The following is a 16,430-nucleotide window of genomic DNA, read 5'->3' as shown; positions in this document are numbered from 1 at the left end:
GCACATCTGCCTGTCCAATTGTTAGGAAGTGTATGGCGGATAGTACGGGTTCCACAGTACCACCAAATGTCTGCTCTAGCTTGTGAGAAACGTGTTAGGTTCAGATTTTTCAGAGTCCCATTTCCTAAGGTTGTGTTACAATTGGTTAAGTTTCCTAAAAACCGTGTCTTTTTCACCCCATATCGTTCCAGACATGTGTGATATCTGGTAGCGGGATTTGGAATCCTGAATGCAGGTGGAACCCTCATCCGAGGGGGTAAGTAGGGGTGGTGTTCGTCAAGATGTTGACAAGACTGATTTATGTGGTCTTTAACCTGCAATAATTGCAACATACACCAAAATCCATCTGGATCGTTGTGGAGATCTAAAGGAAAAGGAACTACTGTTGGTTCTGCTCTTGCATGGGAACAAAAATAACAATTAGAGACATTCAAACTCTTTGTAGTATAATGTGCCCATTCGAGCCATAGGTTTGTCTCTCCAAATCCTGTTTCTAGTGCTATCAAATCTTTAGAATCATTAATTGGTACAATCTGGTAAGAAATTTTTATTTCTGGGATCTTTGTTGGCACCAAAGGATTGGTCGCTGTAGGTTGGGCTGGGGGTGGAACAATCTTGAATTTTCCTATGGGATCTCTACCTGTGGCATCAATTCCTATGGAATAAGTTCTGTATGTAACAGCCGTTATTCCTCTGAAAGTGATAGCCACTTGATTACATTTAGTCATTTGGCAGAGGCCAGTGACGCGCAATTTCATGATGGAAATGCTCCTTTTTAGATCTGGAATCTCACTACCTGAGTAGGGAACCCATGAGCCTGTATACCACCATACTTGTGCCCAACTTCCACAATTGGGGAAGGGACACAGGTATACTTCAAAAGCTGACAAATATTGCTGCACAGGATGTTCCCCACACCTTGTGTAAGCACACGCATCAAGGGTGATTGTGATTGTGTCTTTGGTAGTGGGTAATGTTATTTCATAAGTGGTTGTAAATTGTTTCAGAAAATTTTGTCCATGTATCATGGGCATGGTGAGCACACACAACAGGAGGGTTACGCACTTCATGTTGGTAGTTTTCATAATTAAGCACTGTATCAAGATTGTACGAAGGGTAAGTGACGGCTAATGATTAAAGGTCTTAGCAAGGGCTGTTAGCACAACAATCAGTATTTCAAAATATATCAAGGCTTGATATATCATTAAGTATAATTTGGGTATGGGGGGTAAATTCTAATAGCCCCTATTTCTGTAGGATCTGGGATTTCGAAAATACCATATACTTCCACAGGTCCCAATCCAACCTCTCTGATGAATAGGAAGGGAATCCAGTTAGTGCCCAATACAGCGTATGTAATTACCCAAAAATCTACAACGTCACCAGTTTGTGGTCTGATTAGGAGGTCGTCTGTTTGTTCAATTTGTAAGCCTAAGGTTCCTCCAAACAGTACCTGAGTGTGTATAATCGTACGGCTAGGACCTAGTGTCCAACTGTCAAACAAAGGTTCACACAGTGTGTGGTATCGGGTGAAGGGGTCCCAATTGGGATCGTCTTCTGGGGCTGGGTCCCAATGAGGATGAATTAATTCTCTTAGAGCTGGAAGGTATTCTGGGGGTTGTTGAGAATTGGGGGGTCCCGAGCCCCCCCCCAAGAAGGCTAGAGTGACCTTAATCTGACTCCATCTCTAAATAACACTAGTACTGGGGTAATCAAGGAGTTATTGCCTCTAAGGGAGACGTTAGGTCTAAGGAAAAGATACCAGCCTTATAACAAACTGGATTTAGATTACAAGTTATACAATGCATTTATACTTACAGCCTTTGATCATTAAGTGAAGCCCACAAATCATCATTTGGAATGAGGAGTTTATTTGCTAAGGTATAAGTCAAATCAGTGATTGACAACAGGCATGTACAATCAATTAATTATAGGAATATAATAAGCTACAAACAGGTGTTAATTATTTGCTAATGTTTTATAATTTCTTTTACCAATTGGAGGTTTTACAAGGGAAAGCAACTAGGAAATTTGTCAATTTTGTTGGACACATTGGTTTCCCTTGGAGAGAGAGTGCCAACCCTTGTCTCTCTAACTCAAACCAGGAAATACCCTGATTTTTATAAGTGCCTTCAGGATATGGATAATATGACAGTAGATATACCTGATTGGATCTATGCTAATGTCATGGTTGTCACTGATTGGCTCATGCTAATGAGTAGCTTCTATCTTGCTACGCCTTTCCTTTCTCACACCAGCTGACCAGCTGACCACAATCCTGCTCACAGGAAGTCTCCCTCCTCTCTGGAACAGCTAGTTCTCTATTTTCTTTGCACCTGCTATGACTCACTTATTTCTCAACTTGTTTTTCTAACTTACATTAGAGAAAATTCCACTTTGTAACAGATACGGGCTTCCATTTTGTGTTGAAATCCTCCATTTTGTTTCCATATCTATTAACTTTTCCTAATTTAGCTTATTTAGGCCTCAATGTGGGCTACCAACTAGGCCATACTTTTCCAGTAAACTCCCAGTTGTGTCAGCCATCAGATTTCTGACTCAGCCAAGGTCTGTACTGGCCTGAGCTCTGTGACTGGGCCCACCACCATTCCAGTGGGGGGGTCTCTAAATTTAAAGGCGACGGTGAGGGAGAATCTGGTGGGGAAGGCGGAGTGTCGGGCAAACTCTGGGACATATATTGATGGTCACTTAGACGTGTTGAGCTACCTGGGAGGAAGAGTGGCTGGGACGGTGATGTTTGTATTCGTGGCTAAAGTAGTATTCGTGGGAGGAGGAGCGTCACTAGCAGGAACCAAAGAATAAGGAGGAGGGGTGGGTCGTAATTCAAGCAAGGTAATATTATCCTCAAAAGTAGTTGTACGATTGGGGACAATATGGACCGAGCTACTGATAGGATTGGGAATACTTGTAGAATACAAAACAGGAGGATCAGTGAGGTTTCAATAGGCTCTGGAAGATTGCCAGTGGGAAAGTCTGTCGTGGCAGATGTGTCTGCCCAGGAGGTGGGATGACTGGTGGCAGTGGGGCTGATCTTTGAGATCGTCTGGGGGGATCTATATCCAAACAGGCGTGTGAATGAGGTGTTCTGTTGGAGCTTTGTGTAGGCTGCTGTAGTAGGTAGTGGAGCAGGAGTAGATGCAAGTACAGAAGTAGTTGCAAGTACTGCTGGGGTAGTCGCAAGTACAGAAGTAGTCGCGAGTACCGTAGCGTTTCCGGCTGGCAAGGCAACGTTGCCAGTGGGAAAGGCAGTAAGTGTGATCCAAAGATCAAAGAGGTTACCAAACAGGGTAGTGAGAAACAAAACCAAACCCATACAAAGTAGGATCATGCACACGAGTCCAACAGCAAACAGTCTGGCAGAGGGGAAGCAGAAGAAGAGGGTGTACTGATGTCGGCTGGGTCAGGACATCAGGAATGGTGTCGGCTTCCAGATAATTGTCGTCGAAGGCGTTGGACCAATGGGAATTGGTTTCAGATACCTGCACAGAGTCACACTTATCAACAGGGTAAAGTCCAATGGCTGGTGAATCAGGTTCCTTGATATGGTCAAGGACAGCAAGGTTCTCCGCAGTTGGTTCTCTGTGGAGACTCTTGCTAGCGGGGGAGGGTGGTGGTATCAAAACGTTCACTGGTGTGGTAGGGAAAGATGGTATAGGAACTTTATACAGGGAAATAGTCTGTAAGGGGATGAGTTCTTCTGGAGTAAACAGCGGTGTAATGTGATGTGGCATTTATCAAGCTTGATTCGGGAAGTACAAATGTAGATTGTCTAGCAGCTCACAGGTGTTCATGTGCAAAAGCTGTGTTGTAGAAAACACAGCAGATTCTTGTTCTTCCGGATGCAACTGTCCTGCTAAGTTGCGGACTTGGAGGAGATCTTCTGCCAGATTACGGATTCTGATGAGACGGATGCGAAGATCCACGTAGGGAAGTGGAAGAGCAGGAACTGTGGGAGGTGGAGGTGAGGATGGTAACTCAAATACTGGTTCAGATACAGGTGGTTGTTCAGCTGGTGACTCTGGGGACTCTGCGAAGGTTTGGATGACAATGTCAGCCAGATCAAGAAGGTGTGATTCAGGAGAGGGAATAAGGTGGTTAAGTCTTGGGTCAAGTTGATCAAGATGATTCAAAAGTGTTGGGGTCGGTGGTCTCGGGCTCAGTGGCGGAGGTGATGGGGTTCGTGGTGGAACTGGTCTCTCCAGTGACTGCTGTGCTGGAAACAGTGGCGGTGGAGATGGGGTTCGTGGGAACATCAATGGAAACATCCAGGAGACCTGATGGGGTATTCGGATAGGCTCGTATATCTTTCAGATGGACCCAGGATGTGTGGTCCTCCAGTTTAGCAGCTGTGGCTGACAGGGCTTCTATCTTGAAGGGTCCGACGTAGATCGGATCTCGCCAGGTCTTATGCGTGTAATAACGCCGGTGCACTAGATCGCCCACTTTGTAAGGGGGGGATCTATTGGCATCACAATCCCTTCTTCTGTCCGAAATGGCGCGTCTTCAAGAGCGTCCCAGAAATGGAACCTAAAACATAAATTACTGATTGGCGGAAAGCCCTATGCTTTTGCCGCACATTAGAATCACAGATGAACAAAAGTAGCAAAGGTGAAAGGAATATGTAAGAAATTAGGTATGAGCGAGTGGTGTTAGTTATTATGTATATATTTTACTGCAATATATGCTTCAGAAAGGTATGTCAGTGTATAAATAAATAAATGCTTAGTATCTGCTTATTTAGGTATCCTACTTTAAAATCTAGAAAACTGTTTCCCCAGGGTAGGCTTCCTACAACTAGGATTCTACTCTACCAGCTGCCAAGAGTCAGCTCCATTGGCCATGATTCGCTCCAATGGTGGAACCCTCAAAGGAGGGGAGACTACTACCCCTGAAAGTGCTCAGGAACCTGCGAAACTAGTTCCCTGAACTCGGAGAACAGACACCCTATGGATTTTCGCTGGTTAGGAAGATTCTGCTCAATTCAAATGAAGATTCCGCTCAATTCGACTAACCTCCACCGGATATTTTAAATATACAGCTAAAAATTTAGACTGAAGATTCTGCTCAATTCAACTGAAGATTCTACTCGATTCAAACAACCAAAATACATTTAAGAATTGAGATACGCCCGAGTCACCTTGTACACAATCGCAACGAAAGTCGTTAGACGTCTCTTTATTAACCCCGCGCTCATCTATACAGGTAACTCATAGGTGGGCAATAATGCCGAAACCGCAGGCCACTCCGAAAATGGAATGGAAATCTGCTTCTACTGGTTGGGATACCGTCATCCATTGAAGGATCAAACCCAATAGTCATAGCATAATACTAGTAGAAGAAATAATACAAAACAAAAAAAAGAGGAAAGGGAAAAAGTAGAAAAGAGCAAACAAAAAATAAACGAAAAAGATAAGAGAGGGAGTTAGTTAGATGGATACAGTTGACAGAGGATAAACAGTGAGAGGTTAAAAAGAATACCTGTGTAAATGACTGTTTTACTTGTACCACTTCAGCATAGAACAGGGACAAAAAAACAAACGGAAAAGGGAGGGAAAAAAAAATCACTTTCTGAGCCTTTAAAAGTGAACTGTAGAGCCTCCTCTGCCGAAGCAGTGCTGGACTGATAAGGCAGCTAAAGTGGGCAAGCTTCCCAGATTCTCATGTCCTTGAGAGAGGGAACTACAGCACTTGTTAGGGAAAACCTTTTAAAAGCTACAGAAAGAAATGGCAGTTTTCGGTAGCCTAGATAAGGATAAGGGGAAAGTCAAGTACTATATGTTTGATGGTAAAATACCCTTTTAAACGTTGCAACCACACGGTGTAGCACAATAAGGTCTATCAAGCTGTCACTTGCAGCGCAAAAAACCTGTCTCGGGGCTAAAATCATGGCTCAGAGACAGAATGAGAAAGCATTAGAGTATAAGCCGGTCTATTGTTTAAGGGAGATGAAATAAAATAGAGGGCAACGCCCAAAAGTCAAAGCATTTTGGGGAGTGGGAGACAACGTCCTAATAAAATGACACAAAAGAGGAGAAAAAAGTATGCCCTGATAAAAGGAGAATGCAGAGTAAGACTAAGATATAGTGCCATAAAAGTGAAAGCAAAAATACCTCCGTACATTCGTACATGCTCAAAAGTGCACGTATAACGGGCTATGGGGGTGGGGGTGAGAGCACAGAACTGAGCAGCTGTGAAAAAGAGCAATTAGTTGAACTACGCAGCAAATAATAAGGCCAAGCCAAACAACAGGACGGCCATAAACTGGTACAGAGGTTAAAAGGGGAAATAAGAGATGAAAGACCAGGAAATGTGTGTAACAGCTGAAAAGATAGCACAGAATCATAAGATAGAAACTACACATCTGTCACATAAGTATACCCGGTACCGTTTCCCACAGGCATAAGGAGAAGCGGAAATCAGAGGTTGTAATGCAGCACTATGAAAAAGAGCCGAGAAAAGTGTGGACAGGAAGGGGGGGCTGTGGGCTGATTGGTTAGAGAGAAAGCATAGTTCAGAGGACTGAAGAGAGATAAGGGGAAAACAGCAGTTAGACGGCGGTAAGCAGCTACAAAGCTGAACAACGTAATTACTGTTTTCAGCTAAAAAAAAGAAAGAAAGTGGTAGGAAGTCCAACAGAACGAATGAGGAGGAATAGAGTGGAAAGGTGGGGGCTGTTAGTTTTGAAGAGTGGTTATAAGAACAGAGAAACCAGAAGGATTTTAGGGGAAAGCAATCTGAAAGCGTGCTGTTCTCCTAGAGTAAAGGAAATTCCCCCGATACGGGAACATACAGAAGAGAAAAGAGCAGGATTAGACCCAGGGGACTGAGGGAAGAGGGGACTAATAGGAAGAGGTAAATAGAAGAAGTTAGGATGAAGGAGAACAGGAAAAGGGATTGGGGAGGAAAGTAAGGTCGGCCGAAGAAGAAAGAACAGAATACATAGTGAGAACAAGGGGACAGGGATTTGAAAAGGAGGGATTAAGACAGAACACAGGGTGGGATGGGAAGCAGAAAATGCGCAACCTCTAAGGATTGTTAAGCGAGAATGCTAGCATAAAGACCAATCCAAAGATGTTGAACATTGAAATAAACTTACGGCAAACCCCAAATCGCAGTCGCCTGGATTCGGTGTTATGCACCAATCACACAACCAGCACACTCTTGCGCACATCACGCAAATCAAAGAGATGAACAGGATAGGAGAAAGAAAAGGGGGTGAGAAAGAACAGAACAGAATATTGAAAGACAGAAACGAAGGTTTGAACACAAATAGAGATCAGCATAGACAAGGGCAGAGAAGCAGGTGTGTTAGTTCAGCGCAGGGCATGAAGACAGCAAGAAGGTAGAAGAGTATGTAAGATAGGGGTCAGAAAAAGTGTGCAAGTTTAGCGCTAAAGAAGGGAACCTGCAAAGAACAAGGAAGAAGACAGAAAAGAACATAGAACCTTTGAACGCACAAAATTAAGTATCCCCTCTTGCGTTCAAAAGAAGATCAAGAAGGTTAGCGAGTATGGTCAGCGTTCGGAGTCACCACTGTTTAAATCCCCCCCCTTGTAGACCTCCTTCTGACTCTTTCCCACGGGGGGCTAAAAGTACTTATTTCATATAACAGGTTCTGTATAGTTTCTCTGACCTCCATTGTCACCCAATCACAAGGGGGTCTGTTCTGGGGTGACATTAGGAGCCGTAATTGAAAACTAATTCCCATAACTACTGCTTTCTATCTTTCTGGATCTAGGTATACTCTGGGCCATTTATGTTCCCATATAAGACCTATTAAAAATCTATCTAAGTTTCTCCAAAGACTGAGTGTCACTTGTATGTGATCTGCCTTGTAGGCTAAATAAATGTAAGGTAAAGAGAAGATAGAATCAATAAAATAGAGGCAGAGATAGGTTCAAATAGATAGGTACATTTTATTTCTTACCCAAAGACAAGTCTTCCAGTTGGTACAAATACAGACATCAAACAGATTCTGGGTTCATCTGCACAGGGCCCTGCCGTCTGAGAGAAGCGTTGGGGAAGACTCCGACACTAAGGCAAAATCTCCCCTCTTTTATACACAAACCTCTCCATAGAAGTAAATGGTGAGATACCTTGCTCTCAATTTCTGAGATGATACTTTCCCACGCGGTCTTATCAGCATGTTTTGGGAACAAGTTCTTTTTCTCATCTCACGGTCGAGATGCCAGTTTCACATCTCCCAATACTTTTCACACCATCTTATGAACTCTGTATGTCCTTTGTATTATTTTATACAAAAATTATAAGCTCCATTTTATTCATCTGATCCATCATTCTTTCATTACAAGTGCTGTATTTGATTTAAAAATTGTACCAATTTGTGGCAGGACTCATTGTTCAGACCTGCTTTTTTCAGATTCTCAAATATTAAATCATTTACTTGTTGTTTGGCCTAGTCAGTACTTTTTCAGTTGTTTTAGGCTGCATAGCTTTGGCCATCACTATTCCAGTGGTAGCCTTAAAGCCAGGCCATATATTAACATCAGCCTACAACTACAAGGGGGGAACTTGTCAATGATCTCAAGGCAGCTGGGACCACTGTCACCACGAAAACCATTGGTAACACATTACGACATAACGGATTGCAATCCTGCAGTGCCCGCAAGGTCCCCCTGCTCCGGAAGGCACATGTGACGGCCCGTCTGAAGTTTGCCAGTGAACACCTGGATGATGCCGAGAGTGATTGGGAGAAGGTGCTGTGGTCAGATGAGACAAAAATTGAGCTCTTTGGCATGAACTCAACTCGCCGTGTTTGGAGGAAGAGAAATGCTGCCTATGACCCAAAGAACACCGTCCCCACTGTCAAGCATGGAGGTGGAAATGTTATGTTTTGGGGGTGTTTCTCTGCTAAGGGCACAGGACTACTTCACCGCATCAATGGGAGAATGGATGGGGCCATGTACCGTACAATTCTGAGTGACAACCTCCTTCCCTCCGCCAGGGCCTTAAAAATGGGTCGTGGCTGGGTCTTCCAGCACGACAATGACCCAAAACATACAGCCAAGGCAACAAAGGAGTGGCTCAGGAAGAAGCACATTAGGGTCATGGAGTGGCCTAGCCAGTCACCAGACCTTAATCCCATTGAAAACTTATGGAGGGAGCTGAAGCTGCGAGTTGCCAAGCGACAGCCCAGAACTCTTAATGATTTAGAGATGATCTGCAAAGAGGAGTGGACCAAAATTCCTCCTGACATGTGTGCAAACCTCATCATCAACTACAGAAGACGTCTGACCGCTGTGCTTGCCAACAAGGGTTTTGCCACCAAGTATTAGGTCTTGTTTGCCAGAGGGATTAAATACTTATTTCCCTCTGCAGAATGCAAATAAATTCATATACTTTCCACAATGTGATTTTCCGGATTTAATTTGTGATGTGCTATCTCTCACTGTTACTAATAACCTACCCTTCAATTATGGGCTGCTCATGTCTTTGTCAGTGGGCAAACTTACAAAATCAGCAAGGGATCAAATACTTATTTCCACCACTGTATATACGGAGGTTTGTTTGGCCGATGATGAGGAAGTCCAGCTCCCCATAGACTGTGCTATATGTCTGGGGGCTTCTCGAGGCCTTTTCCCTCCTAGTAATAACAAGTGTGTTTGCTGGTTAAATTTTGAGAACCCGTTAGATCATGGATATGTGTCTAGTTTACAATAGGGATCTCTTCCCCAATAGTAAATTTTGAGTGTGGTCCTACCAATTATTCTAAACATTTACATGCATAATTAATGTAAGTGCCTAGTTGAAATCATTGCCATTTAAATGCAAAACTTACTAAACTAGTAAGTGCAAAACCTGCCTAGTAAATTCAGGGAGCCTGCCCACAGTGGCGATCCTAGCCTGCATGACACCCGGGGCGGATCGCCGCTGCACCCCTCCCCCCCCCCGGGTGCAGCGCGGCCGCCCCGGTGAAATGACCCCCCCCCCGGCGAAATGACCCCCCCCCCCAGGTGCACGCCGCTGGGGGAGGGGGGTGCCGCGGCGCGCGCCTGTCAGCTGAGTTCGCTAACTTCGCTGCAGCTCCCTCTGCTCCGGCCAGAACAGGAAGTAACCTGTTCTGGGGCACAGGGAGCTGCAGCGAAGTTAGCGAACTCAGCTGACAGGTGCGCGCCGTGGCACCCCCCCCCCCCCCCCCAGCGGCATGCACCCGGGGCGGGCCGCCCCCACCGCTCCCCCCTTGGTACGCCACTGCCTGCCCAGCATCTGCCCTGAACTTACTGAATGGGGCAGATACTTATGACAGGGACTCGCATTCCTTACTTGCTGACACATAGAATGCACGTCCAAGTGCTAGCCAAAGGGGACCCCCCCCCGCACCAAGATTAACACTCCCTCCCCCACCAAACCATCTTCCTGAGGGGATTTATAATGTGCCTTGGCCATGCTACTGTACTGCCGGTAGAAAGGCTGAACTTAACGCCACCTCTTGAATTGGTGCTAAGCGCAGCCGTGCTATCAGCAGCCATGACAGCTACTGTGTGGTAACATCCCACATGCTAGCTGTCGCAGCAGGCCACACCCCATGCCCACCGATGACCTGCCCTTAACCACACTAACCAGCTACTGTGGGATTTTGTTTTTACCATAGTGGCTGGTTTTTCATGCGGTAGTCTTTACTGAATGCTAACACCTGTGCTAGCTGCTTTGTGCAGCTTAGTAAATAGGCCTCGGTATCCTATATAATAATTTGCACCTCAGACTGGCTGCCTGGGTTCCTAACATCTTTAAGAGGGTGATGTCAGCCAGCCTCCAGGGTTAAAGGAAAAGGGGAGGGGAAGTAGGTTTCTGTTTCTGAAGTTGAACAAGCAAAGGGGAGGAGGGGACGGTAACAGGTTTAACAGAGCTGTTCCTATAATAGAGATACTGAGAGCAAAGCTTTGATGGTGTCAGCATGGTCCGTTCCTGCTGTCACCTACTGTATGAGGCGCACACACACACTCTCTCACACACACTTGCACACAGTCTCTTTCTCACACACACTCTCTCTCACACACACACTCTCTCTCTCTCTCTGTCTCACACACTCTCTCTCCTAACAGTTCCCTTAAAAACATAATCGCCATTACATGATAACCTTGCTAGCGCCCGTTTCATTTGTTTGAGAAATGGGTCTTTTTTACTAGTATTGACATGCTCAGTTCAGCATGCAGTGGAGGTTTTCTCCCCCCCCCCCCCCTTTGGGCAGCACTGGGACATGCATTTGTATATTTTTATTTGCATTTTTTCAAACTAAGCAAAACAAAAGTTTTTTTTTTCACCTGTGCAGCTCGAAGCTCCGAGATTAGATTTGAAAAATTCCAGTTTTTAAATTGTTCGGAATCAGGATTTGCATGTTGCTGTACTTTACCTTCAGTCACTTTCTCTCTAGTTGAAAAGAAAAAGAAAATTAAAAAATCAGTGTAAAAATGGAAAGGCATTTTCTATAGTGGCAGGAATCAGCACTTGCATGTGTATTAAGGAAGTGCACAGGGAAATAGTTTTTCAATTTCTTTTCAGATGTTTGGATTTCCTGATTTTCACACCTTTTTTTTCTGGCTCGTTTCACACATTTGAGCTAATTCATTTTTTTAAAAAATGTGCGCAAATCAACTTTACACATTAATTTGCAGATTAACACATTAAACTGGTTTTGGGTGAGCATGCTAAATATTTTTAAGAATGCAAAACCAAATCTATACTTAGAGATTCATATCCCTAGCATATGTCTTAAAAAATACACATATAAGCACAAAGCTAATAGCCACTCAGACCCATATGGTTCACAATGATCTATGGTTTTTTTTAGTGGAGTCTGTTCTTACATGGCCCCCTCTGACAACCTAGTATCAGTGAGGGCTGTAATTATGCGGGAATTATTTCTCTGATATATCTACTTACCATAAGAAATATACAATTTGGAAATATGGAGCAAATAGGGTTTCTACCTCCTTACACCTACCCCAGATACAATGGACCAGCCACCTCCGAGATATGGGGTGACAGCAAAGACTGATGCTATTTTCCTTCCAAAGGGATAGTCTTTATTTCAACATAGATGATAACAAAGCAATTAGACGATAAGGCAATTAGACAATAAACTAATTAGGCAATAAAACAATTAGACAAAGTAATTGGACAGGGTGATCAGACAAAGTAATCAGGAAGGTAATCAGAAAAAGTAATCATGGAATTAGGTAAAGTAATTAGGGAATTAGGTCGTAACAAATGGCAGCATTTGTTACGAGAGGGAGAGAGAGACCACCGTGATAAAGAGTCACTCGGTTGGCAATCTCACCCCTCTAACTATATACAACACAATCATGCCTTATATACAGTGGACTGAGCATCAATCCCATCCAGTCTACAACTTGTAATGTCAGCTACCTTCTGTCTTACTCCATTGTTTACATAGAATGAAACACAGTATCTGAATGTTCTGGAACACAGAACATGATATCTGAATGTTTACAAAACACAACATCCTATATAATAAAACGCACCTCCAACAGTCTGAAGCTGAGAAAGTGAAGCCTTCAAGCCTTGAAGCATTCCTGCAACGTTCCTGAACTACGTGTCGTCAATTGAGGAGATGGAGCCTTACAGAGTGCACGAATGCTTCACGGCTTGAAGGCTTCACTTTCTCACAGACACACACTCACTCTCTGTCTCTCACATACACTCTCTCACACACAGACTCACATACACACTCTGTCTCTCACACACTCTCTCTGACACAAACACACACACTCTGTCTCTCTCTCACTCATTCTCTCTCACATACACACTCTCTCTCAAACATACACACTCCGAGGAAAGGGGGGCATGGAACACGCTGGGGAGGAGAGGGAGGGGGGCATGTAACTCGGAGGGAAGGGGGGGCCACGAACTCGGAGGGGAGGAGAGAGAGGGAGGGAGGAGAGGAGAGGAGAGGAGAGGGAGGGAGGGGGGGTCTGCACCTCAGACGGAAGGGGGGCCTAGAACTCGGAGAGAGGAGAGGGTCATGGAACTCGGAGCCCCACACACACACACTCACTCTCTGTCTCTCACATACACTCTCTCTCACACCCACTATCTCTCTCTCTCTCTCACTCACTCTCATACACTGTATCTCTGACACAAACACACACACACACTCTGTCTCTCTCACTCATTCTCTCTCACTCACACATTCCATCTCTCACACACACTTTCTCTCTCTCTCTCACACACACACACTCTCTCTCAAACATACACACTCCGAGGAAAACCTTGCTAGCGCCCGTTTCATTTGTGTCAGAAACGGGCCTGTTTTACTAGTCTTATAACAAGTCCAAGGCTCTTTTACCAAAGACTTTAGTCGCCATCTCGTACAGGAATTCCCCTAGAACCCAGGTCTTATCATAATGTTATCTAAGTCCTCAACACTTCTTCTCTCCCAAACTGTAAACATATTCTTGAGTGTCCTTGTTAGTGTAGAATCAACGGCACCATTTCTGTCAGGGGAGGGGGAAGAGCACTCTTTGCTGGTACAGTGTGACCTTGCATGTACAGCTCTCAGCAATAATACAGAGAACACAGAAAAAATGCAGCTTTCAGGCAGCTTTAAGATTTAAGCCTTTAGCTTCGTAGGTCATAGGTCATGCCTGTCAGTGGTCAGGAAAAGTGCAAATCAATTCATCTACCTTTAAAGGGAAATGGGACTTGATATACTGCCTTTCTGAGGTTTTTGCAACTACACACAAAGTGGTTTACATATATTCAGGTACTTATTTTGTACCAGGGGCAATGGAGGGTTAAGTGACTTACCCAGAGTCACAAGGAGCTGCAGTGGGAATTGAACTCAGTTCCCCAGGATCAAAGTCCACTGCACTAACCACAAGGCTATTTCTCCACTAGCAACATTCCATTTAGAAGCCTGCCCTTGCAGATCACTAATGCGGCCGCGCAGTCTTCTGTTTCTGTGAGTCTGACGTCCTGCACGTATGTGCAGGACGTCAGACTCACAGAAACAGAAGCCTGCGTGGCTGCGTTGCTGATCTGCAAGGGCAGGCTTCTACATGGAATGTTGCTAGTGGAATAGCAACATTAAGATTCCATGTAGAATCTCAATAGTAGCAACATTCCATCTAGAATCTCAAATAGGGAAAAGGGAAATGGGACTTGATATACTGCCTTTCTGAGGTTTTTGCAACTACATTCAAAGCGGTTTACATATATTCAGGTACTTATTTTGTACCAGGGGCAATGGAGGGTTAAGTGACTTACCCAGAGTCACAAGGAGCTGCAGTGGGAATTGAACTCAGTTCCCCAGGATCAAAGTCTACTGCACTAACCACAAGGCTATTCCTCCATTAGCAACATTCCATTTAGAAGCCTGCCCTTGCAGATCACTAATGCGGCCGCGCAGTCTTCTGTTTCTGTGAGTCTGACGTCCTGCTCGTATGTGCAGGACGTCAGACTCACAGAAACAGAAGCCTGCGCGGCTGCGTTGCTGATCTGCAAGGGCAGGCTTCTACATGGAATGTTGCTAGTGGAATAGCAACATTAAGATTCCATGTAGAATCTCAATAGTAGCAACATTCCATCTAGAATCTCAAATAGGGACAAGGGAAATGGGACTTGATATACTGCCTTTCTGAGGTTTTTGCAACTACATTCAAAGCGGTTTACATATATTCAGGTACTTATTTTGTACTAGGGGCAATGGAGGGTTAAGTGACTTACCCAGAGTCACAAGGAGCTGCAGTGGGAATTGAACTCAGTTCCCCAGGATCAAAGTCCACTGCACTAACCACAAGGCTATTCCTCTACTAGCAACATTCCATGTAGAAGCCTGCCCTTGCAGATCACTAATGCGGCCGCGTAGTCTTCTGTTTCTGTGAGTCTGACGTCCTGCACGTACACAGAAACAGAAGCCTGCGCGGCCACATTGGTGATCTGCAAGGGCCGACTTCTACATGGAATGTTGCTATTCCACTAGCAACATTCCATGTAGAATCTCAATAGTAGCAACATTCCATCTAGAATCTCAAATAGGGACAAGGGAAATGGGACTTGATATACTGCCTTTCTGAGGTTTTTGCAACTACACACAAAGTGATTTACATATATTCAGGTACTTATTTTGTACCAGGGGCAATGGAGGGTTAAGTGACTTGCCCAGAGTCACAAGGAACTGCAGTGGGAATCGAACTCAGTTCCCCAGGATCAAAGTCCACTGCACTAACCAAGGAAGTTAGGGCATTCTGACAATAATGACAAATTAGCCTTCAGTACCAAAAAGCGGGACATAGCTGAATGATTCCAAATTGTCCCTGTCAACTGTTAAAGCAGGTTTAAAACAAATCAAAAACAAAACAATTTAAAGCATCTGCCTGTAGGTGTTAGAAATCTAATAAATAAGATGGGGGACGCTTGAGCAATACTGAATGTAACATAATCAAACCTAACTTAATACCTGGAGGAAGGATACTAAGGAAATCTATTGTGATAGCATTTAACTTTCAGAAAGGAGACCATGATAAATGAAGAGCATGGTTTAAAAAATACTAAAAGGAGCAGTTATAAAGGTAGCATTTACATCAGGTGCGGATATTATTTAAAAATACCACCTTGAAAGCCCAAACCAGATGTATTCCAAGCATTAAAAAAAAGGCAGAAAGAATGCCAAATAACTACTGGCATTGGTTAAAAAGAGCGGTAAAACAGGTTAATGTAGTTAAAAAAACATCTTTCAAAAAAAAAAAAGAAAAGAAAAGTGGACACAAATTAAGAAAACAGGAAACAGTATAAAGGGTCTTTTTAATAAGGTGCGCCAAAAAGTGGCCTGTGCTGGTGTAGACGCGTGTGCGCAGGTTCATTTTTCAGCACACCTGCAAAATAGGTCCCTTTTTTTTGGGCCAAAAATGGATGTGCAGCCAAATGAAAATTGGCGCGCATGCGATGAAACTACAGTGTAGTAAATTGAAAACAAATCGGAGAAAATATTTCTTCACCCAACGCATAATTAAACTCTGGAATTCGTTGCCGGAGAACGTGGTGAAGGCGGTTAGCTTAGCAGAGTTTAAAAAGGGGTTAGACGGTTTCCTAAAGAACAATTCCATAAACCACTACTAAATGGACTTGGGAAAAATCCAAAATTCCAGGAATAACATGTATAGAATGTTTCTACATTTGGGAAGCTTGCCAGGTGCCCTTGGCCTGGATTGGCCGCTGTCGTGGACAGGATGCTGGGCTCGATGGACCCTTGGTCTTTTCCCACTGTGGCATTACTTATGTACTTATATGTCCATTTTGGGCCTGAGACCTTACTGCCACCTGTTGACATAGTGGTAAGGTCTCATGTGTTAACCGGGCGGTAATCATCAGCGCAAATAAAATGCTGATTACTGCTTGGTTAGCGCCGCACGCCGGAAAATTTCTGGCGC

General features: G+C 44.2%; 1 protein-coding gene across 1 annotated transcript in view; it reads right to left on the bottom strand.

Moving 5' to 3' along the window:
• CEP162 (centrosomal protein 162) overlaps positions 1 to 16,430 on the bottom strand; it is a 261,158-nt gene that overhangs the window by 82,682 nt on the left and 162,046 nt on the right. The window contains exon 19 of the mRNA XM_030199137.1: positions 11,304 to 11,409. Within this exon, the coding sequence (XP_030054997.1) occupies positions 11,304 to 11,409 (106 nt within the window). The remainder of the gene's footprint in view (positions 1 to 11,303; positions 11,410 to 16,430) is intronic.

This window comes from Microcaecilia unicolor, chromosome 3, assembly GCF_901765095.1.
Source record: "Microcaecilia unicolor chromosome 3, aMicUni1.1, whole genome shotgun sequence".
NCBI lineage: Eukaryota > Metazoa > Chordata > Amphibia > Gymnophiona > Siphonopidae > Microcaecilia > Microcaecilia unicolor.
The sequence above is the reverse complement of the archived record's forward strand: the minus strand, read 5'-3'. Positions and strand labels throughout refer to the sequence as shown.